Source organism: Diadema antillarum, unplaced genomic scaffold (genome assembly GCF_040938485.1).
Source record: "Diadema antillarum isolate AM-2024a unplaced genomic scaffold, OU_Dant_1.0 seq00001471_RagTag, whole genome shotgun sequence".
In the NCBI taxonomy this organism is placed as follows: Eukaryota; Metazoa; Echinodermata; class Echinoidea; order Diadematoida; family Diadematidae; genus Diadema; species Diadema antillarum.
In genome coordinates, this window is record NW_027272210.1 from 274,956 (window position 1) to 287,593 (window position 12,638).

Here is a 12,638-nt window from a genome sequence, read left to right on the forward strand (position 1 = left end):
CCTAGTGAATTGGAAATGACTCTTATTTCCTGTGGAGAAGTTTGATTTATTCTAAAAAAATCTTTTTTACAAGACATCAGAATAGAATAAGAAAGCTGTGAAAATTGCACACGGTCAGTGGAGTGGAATTATTCTGCTTCTTGTCTTACATGTGGTGAATAAAGTGCAAAAGCAAGAAATCTTCATCCTTCATTCATTTCAAATCTTTCTTTCAAGTTTCAAAAATGTAATTTTGTCTCTTTTCTGTTACTCTCTCATCTATCATCATGCAGAGGTCAAGCTCCTGTGCATCGCCCAAAGTCCTGGCACACAGATGGTAGGACTTACAGTCAACCTGACCTCACCAAAGTCCCGTCGCCCAGCCAGATCCAAGAACCACCCCAGCCATCGTACAAGAACCCACCCCCAACTAGCTATGGCTACAACCAGTTCCACAGTGCCTCAGAGTCATCATTCCTGCAGTCTGGCCGATCCATTGGTAGCTTGAACAATAATAATGCCGAAGATGGTGTGGGCCCAACTCCGGGCTTTGTGAAGAAGAAAAAAGAAGCATATGAGCACGGTTTATCGCACAGTATGGACAGGATTAATGAGGAGCACTCCGACTTACGAGCACGCCGCATGTGGAACGAGCATCAGACGATCACGCAGGGTGTCAATCCAAAGCTTAGGAACATTGAGCTCGAGATTGAGCCCGCGGAGACATATCCAAAAGTTGTCATGGCAACGCAAATCAACAGTGCGCAGTCAAAGGCCGTCCTGGGCCGTCTTCCAGACAGTGGAGACCAGAGAGGTCAGAGGTATGGTGGTAGGCAGGACGTCAGCATACACGCCGTGCAAATGCCGCAGAGGCAGATTGCTAGCTCTGCAGACTCTGCTGTTCGTCGAAATTTTGTGCAAGCGCAAAGCAATCTTTCCAGCCAATCACAGACAAGCTACATGCATTCAATCTACCGTTCGAACATTGGAAACCCGCAGGGGCACAATGACGGCACTGTCCCAGAAAAGAGGATTCCACCAGTGGTTCCAAAGAGGGAGGATTCAATGTCAAAAACGCAAGCGTACTGTGGGCACACAAAAGCACAATCGTGGCCAGAGTCGACTTCAAGTCCAGACAGTACGAGTACAGTGACAATTTCTCAAGCGATTCATCACAGTGAAGTGCCTCCCGTCAAACTGTATTCAGGCACAGAGAAAGGACACAAGTCCCCGCCCAATTCTGCATCCCATCCCAACCCAAACAAGAATTCAAATAGTGCCACACAAGAAATCTACAAGGCCAGCCCTGTGTGGTATGACGAAGCCAACAACAAGATGTTCAGCTACGGGGAGAGCAAGCTGCAAGACGGCAGCTTCAAGTTTGATTTTGGCCTGGATGCCACAAGCTCCCCACCCTCTCCTCCCACACGGGACATTGATCACATCCCCACGAAACACAAAGGCAATTCTTCTCGGGGCACTGACAAGAGGTATGATACCAAAGATCACCTGATTCAGGATTACCGGAAGTATTTGGAGGAGGCTGAAGAGCAGCAGGAGAGTTTACGTTTGTCCATGGAGACAGGGAACCTTGAGCAAGATTCCCCGAGTCCTTACCCATCACTCTCCAGAACTCATAATTTCGATAGTGCAACTCCAGTCCAGAAGACAGAATCAGCACCACTAGCACGCACCATGCCAGCGGCAGAGTCAACCAGGACATCGTGGTATGCCGAGGTGGAAAAGAGGAGGAACAGGTTGTCGAGCTCCTCTCAGGATGCTCTGACTTTTTCAGAGACAGAGATGAACAAGAGGAACAGCCTCATGGGACAGAGCAATGGCCGAACGTGGCGCAATCCCAGTGACAAACGTGACGATGAGTGGCAACGTGCAGGCATGTCCACCTCCAACGAGAGGCAAACAAGGCTTCCCCAGCAGCCACAGCCTCAGCAGCCCACCCCGCCCAGGAAATCCAGCCACTCGAGGCAATCCAGTGACATAGACTCGGCCAACGCGCCTCGTATGCGCTCGCCCATCAGCCCCATGCTAGTAGAAAATTTCAAGCCTCCCAAGCAGTCATATGAAATGTCAAAGCATGAGGAGAGTAGGGCACCCAAGAGTGAACAGCCCCGTGAGGAATACAACCTGTCCAGCACAATTGGCTTCGGTAGTGAAATTCCGGCCAATTCGATCCTCTCGAGATTGAAGAGGGAAGGGTCCTTTAAAGATAGGCAGGCTATGGAAGCAGAAAGGTCTGAGGGAAACGAGGCACTGGCCAGGAAAATTGTTGCACCAGACACAAAGCGGGATGCACGTCAGTTGGGTCTTTCAGATGATGTGTTCAGGTCCAGTCATAGGTCTGGGAAGAGTAACCACTCGAAGACGGGATCCTTCCACCAGGACATAAGAGGGCCTGCTGCCCCATCTGGTAACATGGACTCTCGTCTGAACAAAACAGCACCAATACATCAGCGCACACATTCCTCTGACATAGCCCAATACAGTACCAAATATGTAGGGAGGCTCGAGAGTGTGGATCGCAGGAGTGAGTCTGAGAGGCGGGTGTCACGGGAAAACTCCTTTACAGACCATCCACGCAATGTGCAGGACACACGCAAATACTGGAAGAGGATGGACTCGCAACAGCAGAGCACAGACATTGACAGAAGTGACCATAAAAAATCCAAGTCTGACTCGGACAAGCAGCCAAATGTGGAGGATCGGAGGAAGAAAATTTCTGACCCTTCAGACAAAATCCCAGCTTTTCGGAAGGTGTCAGACCCCGACAGCAAATATCAAATCAAGGAAGCTTTGAAGAACTTTGTGCAAACCAAGCGCTCCCCCACTGGTTCACAAAGCAGCCCTTCCAGCTCTCGACCACCGAGTATATCCAACTCTGAGCAGTCGCTAAGTCGCTATGATGAAATGTACCATTCGAACATTTCCCTTTCTAGCTACGGCAGCAGTAGTAGGCACCATTGGCAAGACTCAATATCAAGTGTTGGCTCCTACTCCTCACAACCAACCCACCACCAAGCGCAGGACTCTGGCTTTGGATCGAGTAATGACCTCTCGCAAGTCCGGAGTCACCATTCCCCTCCCCAGACAGGTGTTGTCTCCCAAAACGAGTACCGACTCGCATCAACCATGTCTTTCGAGATGCAGCAGAGCCACAGCCGGCCGGTCAGTGCCCCTATCTCTCGCTCATCATCAGTCAGCCAGCTCCCAACCCAGTATCCACCAAACCCAGATCGCAGGAGGAGCCAGCAGCACTACACCCATCATAATCGGCTGCAGTACCAGCGGATGTCGCTAGATTCAGCAGTGTCACTAGCCAAGGGCCAGGAAAGATCGCGACTGGGCCAGATATCTCCAGAGGACCGATCTAGAGTATCACCAACAAAGCAGATGTCACCGGCTGGGTCATATAATGTAAGGACACTACCATCATGTACTATCATACAAACCTTTTGCTTTGAGCAATTTTACATACTTCCTCTGCTTTTTGACAAATCACTGTGATAGATAGTCTTATGGCATTTTATTTATTTATTTATTTTTTGAAGATGACCAAAGCATTCTTGAAGAGCACATCTCACACATTTTTATAATGCAGGAATACGAAAGGGAAGCATATTACAAAAATTAAGTATGATTTGGCAGAACTGTCCTACAGAGACATGATACTTTTAATGCCTTTGTATGAAGTTTGAACAGCTGCTAACGTCTGTGTGAATCACAAAGTGGAGAATGACACCATAACAGTAGTATTGTTGGTTTTTTTTCAGTAAGTAAAGATTAAAAAAAGAGAGAGGAAAAAAAAATCAGTATGACATAGTCTCTTTTCTGATCTCCTCCAGAGTAATATCGCTGAGCGCAAAACCATCCCCAAAGTCACAGAGGAAGAGGAGACAGTACCAGAAGTCGCAAGCGTCTATCGATCTCTGCAGCCAGAAAGCCTCAACATCTTCCAGTTTCCACCGACGGGAAAAGTGGAACCACTGAGGTAGGGAAGAGAGAGAGAGAAAAAAAAAGAATCATACTCTCCACTAGGGAGCAGTGAGTGCTGAAAGTAGTCTGTCACAAAGTTTCATCATCAACCAACTTAAACAAAATGGTGTGAAACATCCTTGACTCATCGTCCTGAGAGTCAAGGGACCAAACATCTCATCTTTTCAGAAGCAGTTTCTAAGAGATACCAAACTGGTGTCCAAAATATTATCTATACCAGTTGTTGTTGAAACTTTAGAACTTGTACATTGCCTGTGTCAAGTTTCTGTTGCTTTGTGCCTTGTCTTGAAAATTATGCCTTATTTTTTTAGTAATGTCTGGATTTGCGTGAACGTAAAAGTTGTTTCGTTTATTACACATGTACATTCACATCAATATAAAAATTGTGAGACAAATTGCACCTCACCCTGGAAATATCATGTGGCTTTTTAATGCATCCGTTTCCCCAATACTTATCTTCTCCTCCTGTAGCACAACATCAACTTCACCGCAGAAGACCCCCAAGCATTTTGATTCTCCTCCCAAGGGAAGTAGCGGTGATCACAGGGAATCTGGGGATGTCATCAGTCCGCCTCCTCCACCAACGCCAGTCACCCCATGGGAGGGGAAGGACATGGATTTTCCCCCTCCCCCACCGGAACTGGTGTCCGACGGCCATGCCAGCCCCACAGACAGCCCAAGGAGCAGCCCGAGACAAAGTCCGAAGCAGAGCTCTCCCCGGCTCAGTCCCGTAGAGCAGACTGTACAGTACTCAACTAAAGAGGGCAGCAAACCCCAGCTAGTCATGGAGAGGGTCACACCTGTCCGAGCTGAATCTGTACAACAACAGTAAGTAGTAGCTTACTGCCAATTCATCTTAGTGCCTATGTTTTTGTGGTTTGTTTGTGTGTGTGTGTGTGTGTGTGTGTGTGTGTGTGTGTGTGTGTGTGTGTTTGTGTATTTGTTTGTGTCTGTAAGTTATGTGTCTGTGTGTGTGTTTGTGTATATCATTCCAGGTTTGTTCTTATAGCAACTGGAAGTTCAACAGCAGGTCAAAACTTCAATATGTTGGTTGTGCGGGAAAAAGGGGGGAGGGACGTGGAAAGGGAGCATGAATCTCATGGACACTATATGGAATTTACCAGTCAGTTATATAAGAATTGATTTGAAGCCATATATTTTCCTCGTCATAGACAGTCTCTCCTGCCCCCCCCCCCAAGTGCAATGCCTCTATCTGTTTTGAGAAACCCCCACAAAGAAAAAAAATTCCTCATGTTACCTCTGTCAGTCTCAGTAGCTGATACATTATACCAACACATACACAACACACACTAACACACTAAACACACACACACACACACACACACACACACACACACACACACACACACACACACACACACACACAGTGTTTGATGCCTATTTATAGAGACTTCTTGTTTACAGTTTAACTTGCTGTTTACTCCATTTGCAAGATTATTGATTACTTGCTTCTAAATATAGTTTACACATTCCAAGCTGGTTTTAGGCTCCTCCCAGTATACCAGGGTTCATCGCAATGGCATTTATTTGCTTGTCTGTCATTTAAAAAAAAGAAGAAAATAACGAAAGCAGACACTCAATGTGGGACTTTTTTAGATTTAAAAACAAAAACAAAAACCAAATCATATCTTTAATACACTTGAAAGTAGCGTAGAGTTCGGTATGGAGCAACATTTTTCCCTCCAGCTAAAAAATTCACCTTTTATCTGGCAGTCACAGTACCCTTGGATGTAAGATTAACTGTGGACATAATTCATTCAAACAAAGTGGTGTATTTCATTCTGGAATAGAAGTGGAGCACTTCTTCACCCCTGCTTTGCCTTGGTAACCTTAGCAACGTTAGCAATAAGGACAAATCAAAGTGCTTAATGTATTGATCAAAATGATATCCACATGTGTTTTCTTCTTCTCCATCTCCTTTATTTTTTTTGTTCTCCAAGAGCTTGTTTTCCTCTGAATTTATTATAGCTGTAAAACGTTTGCTTTTTGTCCACACTCTCTGGGGTCTTGTATGACCGCTTTGAGGTACAAACTTCATCCATACGGGGGCAGTCTCAGTTGAAAAGAGAAAGGAGAACTTGCCCAAGTATACTCAGGACTCGTCCTCAACGGGTCGATGTCAGAGTGGAGATGAGAGTTTAGAATGTAGTACTGAGAATGCATAACCGAAGGATTTTGTTTTTTCAGTCGACACTTGTCAGTGAGAACAATATTCATCTTAAAGATACAGACTGTATGCATGTGTGGGATTATCTCTACAGCTGAGTGCTGTAGGGCCAGCACACTTACCTTGGATAGTTTTTTTAGTACAAAGCTAAATGTCCTCGTGCTCATTTCTTCGTGACCTGCTAAAAAGTAGATTATAATTTTTTTCCCCTACAATGTTTTTAAAGTGTTATTGCATAAACAGAAATAAGAGCTATTAGGGGATTGAAATTCATATGCTTTACAGTTAATGTCCATCCCAACTAGTGACTTGTCTGGCTGATGGAATTCATAAAGCAAGGTTTAGATTAGGTGGAAACACACAAATTAGAGATAAAGATCACACATGCCACATAGGATTAGTGCAAGGATAGGTAAACATTCATTTAAGTTCTTGCTGTACCCCATCCCAAGTCTGTCTAGATGTCTTTGCGTGCATGTGTGTGTGCGTGTGTGTGTATGTGTGTATGCATATGCATTTGTAGGTTCTTTTCATTTGTAGATTTTTATGTTCCACTGAATTAAAGGCATTGACAGTGATTGGGAATTTGCATGGTTGAGCAAGTGTGAGCTCAACAGTTGTCAAACATGCCTCATGCAATGTGAACAGTCATATATTGCACAGTTTGCTTTCTCATTACTTTATTTGACAATCCTTTCTTGTGTTTCACGTGGTAATTCTAGACTAGGAAATCCTGTTTCTGAGGTTAGACACATTTTGCATAAAGATTAAAACATTCAGTCGCTGTGTTTTGATCTCTTTCAGTTTTGTTATGTTGTCACATTATCATTTGAGACTCCAGAGGGCAGTAGCACGGTCCTCACAGCATTGAGTGTTCACACAACTGGAGATGATTTATACAGTGGTTGTGATAGCACAATATTCGGTTAGTGGGTACATTTCCTGTCGTGCACCCGAAAGTCTAATTCATTTTGGCCACATGGTCTTTTACCGGGAGGATCACGTTTCATTTGATAGATTGTGCATTATGCAGAAAATTGCCTACAACTGCCTGGAGGTGAAATGGAAACACAGAGAAAGAATGCCATTGATTGTGCTGTATGCTATTACACAAAATCACAGACTCCGCTCGACCCACAATGAGTTGACAAGTGTTGAGGATAAATCATATGAAGTTAGGAAATATTTTCCTTACCCCCTTTTTCCTCCCCCCCCTCCTCCCCATTCCCTTTTTTCCTTCTTTACCATTAATTCTGAAATTTACCTCTTTTCATGCCATCCCCTTTTACTGACTTGAAGAAAAAAAAAATCAAACCTCAAACATAGGTCACTGACTTCGAGTGCTAGAAGCCCACACATTGGAAAAATATGCTCTACATCACAAAATGTTCTGACGAAGGCTGCTTGAATAGGAACTTAAAACGGACCACCATGTTAAGTCATTTACTGGATCGTTAGTGTGTGGAGGCTGTGGAGGAGGGATGATAAAACCATACTTTGGCAGATTGGCTTGTGACATGCTTGATGATTTTCTCAATTCTACTTGGGGGGAACAAAGGTAACGGACCATAAAAAGTGAGGGAAATGTATAGAAGTTGTTTGTATTTCTTGTCAGAGCTGGCAGAGAAATTAAAGTTTGGGCCCAACAACACTTGGCAACTGCCGTAAGTATTCACCATTTTGGATTTTAATGATATGTGAAGTCAACAGCATACCGGCAGATAATAACATAGCCTAATCTAAATGTTGCTGGTTGGACATTGATGGCAGTTTCAAGATTCTTTCTGACAAAAATCCCTTCAATCTGTGTGTGTGCATTTTGTTTGTTTGTTTGGCTTTTTTTTCCTGCATGGGCCAGTAGTGCAGAAAGACAGAAAAGTATTCAATTCAGAAACTATTGCTGGGGAGGGAGGGGGGGGGGGGGGGAGGGGAGGAGAATGGAAATGGGACAAACAAATAAATAGATTCCGATGTCATTGTTGCATTGACAGGTTAGCCGTGTGAGCTCACCTGTGGTAAATCCTTACTGAGATTTACAGCTTTATTTCAGTTGTCACACTGATTCCTCGTGACATCTACCCCAAAGTTTGTTTCTTTTCCCACCCCCCCCCCCTTAAATGTTTTCTCACAAGAGAGTAGAGTGGGTGGGGTAGAGAGGAAAGTGTCTAAATGGGAGGTGTAAGGAAACAATAGTAACTGGGTATTCAATTGTAGATATTAACCAGTTTATACCAGTTGCAGGTATGCAGCAAATGTATAGGCCTACATATTAGGTATTGGTAATCCTGGAGATCTCTCTTCATTTTAATAGGAAAGTGGATGTATTGTATGGAGGAAGTCCTCTTACCAATTATTATACCACTTTTGATTTGAGGTCAGCAGTCTTGTTCAGCCTGGAATCAGGAATTTTGAATACTTATGTGCCGTCTTGGTGTCATCCTATGTTAAAACTTCTCAGGTACCATACATGGGGTTGACCCCAAACTGCACTGTTCTTCCTCCTCCTTCCCCTCCCACCCCCCCCCCCCTCCACCCCATTCCCATTTGTATGATGATGCTAGCTAGCACACCCCCATTCCCATGAATGGACTTGTCTCACTGTGCCTCCCTCGAGTGCATCCAAGCCTCCCATTTAGACTGAGCCACTTGTTAGCCAGAGGTTAGTCAGACAACTGTGGGGACTGCTGAGCAACAGTGGGACGGGTGTCATACTCCAACCTGTCCCAACCGCAGACACCAATTACAGACACCTTTCTTTGCCTGAGAGATTTGGGAATCTAGACCTGTGTTTTCTTCATGGTATGGAGCTGTGTTGCCACAAGTTGGAAACTTTTTGCAAGGTAGATTTTATAGTCCTCTATGCTATACCTGCGCGAATCATGTTTGATAGGATTTGAATTGTCATGTAGCTGCTATTTTGCCATTATATTACAACAAGAGTGGCTTAGTATGTATGATTTTAATATAAAGGTAAGGTGTAAGCATTTGTGTGTGTGCATTTGTGTGTGTGTTTGTATGCGTGTGTGCTCAGCTGGATGTGTGTTGATTGTATATGTCATTTTAGTTAGTGTTTGTTAGCTAATCTGAGTGTGTCAGCTGAGTTTGATTAATTTGCATAGAGTAATCATGGTGCCTCAATGTCATGTAGGAAGTACATTGTACTTGTGTGCTAGAGAAATCCAGTCTTTGCTGATTACTTTGATTAGAACTTCATTCAGCTGTCATACAGTTTTAAGGTAATATTCTGCTGAGAAGAGAGATATATTTTCAGGATGTGTACCTGTGGAGTTGTGGGAATGCATAACGGGTATGTGTACTTCTACTCTTAATGCTAATTTGTATATCTCTTAAGCGATTTAGAGGAAAACTCAGTTAAAATTCTAATCTCCAGTAGCATTTTGTATTCCAAATTTGTCAAATGTGTAGGCAAATACCATTGCCACGGGGTCCCTCTAAGCATATGGCAGTGTCATTAAGAAAGGCTACAGTGAATATATACACATCTACCAGCATGTGCTTAAAAACATTTGGCTACGAGATTTGTGATAGATCTCTTTGGAGAGGAATAACCAGCTGTTTAAGTGAAGAACAGATGGCAGATCAAAATTCAACAGTACTCCATATGTATCCCTATCTCCATAGTGTGATCACTTGCTTTATAGGCCTATTGCTGAAAATGCACAGCCAAGTATTTGACATTGGTAGATAGGAGTGCCAACCCGTGTGAGTCAAGTTGAGCTCAGAGAGACTGTCCAGAGGTAATTTCGTCCCTTTTGTGAAGTTAATCTCCCTTCCCCTTCCCCTCCCTGCTTTCTCTTTTTGCTTGTGGAGGATCTTGTGCAGCGAGATTCCAAAATTGGTATGTGACGTGGTCAGATTCGGCTTCGAGAAGGACTCTTTTTCTTTGTATTCGCTGACCCTTTTGATATTTTTGACCATCACTGTGGTATGGCGTCCAGGGCATGGCAGCCCATTCAACTGCCCAGACAATGTCACCCCTCAAATTGAAGCTTACTCCTCAAATTGTAGTGACGATACCATGGCCCAAATCGACCACAAGTCCAGTGACAAATCGCAGTGGTATTTCCCGTGTAGTGTTGGGGGAAACCCTATGGAATATAATCTCTTTCCATCCCCTCTTTTTTTTCTCTCTCTACTAAATAAAAAAGAACAAAGCCAACAACAAAACAAACATTCGGCAGATTCTTCCCAGTGATTATGATGAAAGGTGTGACTTGTGATGAAATACTGAGCCGAGATTGTGTCTGGTTGCTGGTTGGAATTGTGTTTTAATATCAATGACAGATCATTATGTGTCTGAGCTCCAAAGGAAACTGAAAGGACCAAGGTGGAAAGATGACTACTCTGTGACTCATCCTCACACATGTGATAATCCCATTCCAAAAGAGAAGGTGTCAGAAAACCACTTGCCCATCTCCCCTTAAGGGGGTCAGTTGGTGAGCATGTAGGGTGTCTAAGCAACTATACCTTGAGACTTGGGTGGAGACTAAAGCTTTCTCAAATTTGGCCACAGGGGGATTGGCTGACTTTTGTGCGATCTGTGCATAGCACACAAAGAAATTATGGCATCTCGCCTAGAAATCTGCATCCAATGAGGCTTGGGAGATTTCTCTCCTCCAACAAGAATGAGGAGTTGCTAGGCAACCGCATCTTTTATCAGCGAACAAAGGAAGTGGAAAAAGAACCAAACCTCCATATTTTTTTCTTGTCTCCATGTAGCATATTCAGGATGAACCATAACCACTGCTTTGATCAGGCTTTTGAAAGGAAAAATTTTCTTTGTTTGAAAAGAATTGAAGTTATAACAGGGAAGTGATGAAATAGATCCATCATCATTGTATCACATCTTTTAAAAGAGAATATGTTTAGAATGTGATGTCAGTGTTGCTTTGCATTTATCTATATGTAGTTTGCATAGCTTGAAATCTATTTGAGGTAGACTAGTAAAAACTAGGATCTGAAAGTTCTGTGGGTGTTTTTTAAGATGCAGTGCTTGCATCACAGATTAGCAGTGGTCTGATATCTTAGCAATGAGTCATAGTGCAACATAGGGAAATAACCATGTTGGAAGTTTTGTACATTGAGCATTGGGCTTGCTGGCAGGCCAGTTCATAAAATACTGAATAGCAGCAAGATATTTCTCTTCCCTTTTTCTTTATTTTTGTTAGTACACACAATGTGGTTTCATGCCAACTTTATAGAGCATTGAATCTGATTTTTGGGGGATAGATTGTGCTTGTTCCGAGTTCATTTTAATTTTTAATGGGTGTATGCATGAACAGAAGAAAATGGATGGGAGTAATGAATGCTTGTGCCATTGGGCGGAAATTGCCAAGTGTGCCCTATTGTAATATTTGCTTCTGTGTATATAGGAAATACATGAGTAATTTTCAGAATTCTATTATATGAGGAAGTGGTGGAATAAAGGAGTAGATACAAATAGCTGCCTGTATTTTGACAATTGGTTCTCAGAGATTTGTGATCGGGACATGTGATTGAGTGGAATAATTGATCGGGTGGTGAGCATTCAGTGTGGGCAATGCCTTGGTCATGGTTTGATAGAGTTTCTATGCGGAAGCGATATTTCGGTGAAGCAAGGAGGGTGCTTGTACTACCCATTAAGTAAGTCGAGGAGACTCGTAACAATTTGAATCGTGAGATTTATATATTTATATTATATATTTGTATTCTCTTCTTTCGATCTTTAAAATAACAACAACAACAATTTATATAACAGGCAGGGAAAATCATAACTGTAACAGCATAACAGGTTACATGAACAGGTTAAATGAACAGCCACCAAGTCACACTTGGGGGGGGGGGGGGAGACCTGTTTGTATAGCTTCTTGAACACAGAAGAATGTATGATCAAACAGAGTGTTGAGCTTTGCCAATGAACTTACCATCCATGGACATAAGAGTTTGAGTAAACATCAATGGAAGATGAAGGTGAGTTGTTTAGAAGGAAGAAAAAAAAAAGTGAAAATAAAACCATATTGGAAATGACTCACAAGCACTTGGCGATACGGCACTTTCGTTTTTTTCTTCGTTGACCTCTTGGGGCAAATAGGCGAGTTTGACAATATACTACAGAGCCACAAAATAGCACAATGTGCCTCTCATCTGCAGAGTAGTAACCTTGCAGTGGAATTTGTTTTTACAAGTATGAAGTTAAATGATGTCAGGTATATCAATTACTCCAGACTTGCGTGTTTATGACTATCACAAAGACTAGCAAGTGTCATTGGTGTACTCTATGGCTGAAGGATGAAGCTCGAGACTGTCAGGTGGTAGTAGAGGGGAGGGAGTAACATGGGGGGGGGGGGGGCTAGGGTATGATGCTAAGACATGCTGTGGTTATTTTGCAGCCCAAGTTGAGTCATGCCTCACTTCTACGCTGAGATGAACTAGATTAGAGGAATAGATGCTAATATTTCAG

The 12,638-nt window shown here is 43.2% G+C and overlaps 1 protein-coding gene across 1 annotated transcript in view; it reads left to right on the plus strand.

The window, feature by feature from the left end:
• Positions 1 to 12,638, plus strand: part of LOC139709795 (uncharacterized) — a 204,728-nt gene that overhangs the window by 175,534 nt on the left and 16,556 nt on the right. Inside the window, exons 4-6 of the mRNA XM_071621757.1 lie at positions 273 to 3,411; positions 3,840 to 3,985; positions 4,462 to 4,818. Coding sequence (XP_071477858.1) covers positions 273 to 3,411; positions 3,840 to 3,985; positions 4,462 to 4,818 — 3,642 coding nt within the window. The remainder of the gene's footprint in view (positions 1 to 272; positions 3,412 to 3,839; positions 3,986 to 4,461; positions 4,819 to 12,638) is intronic.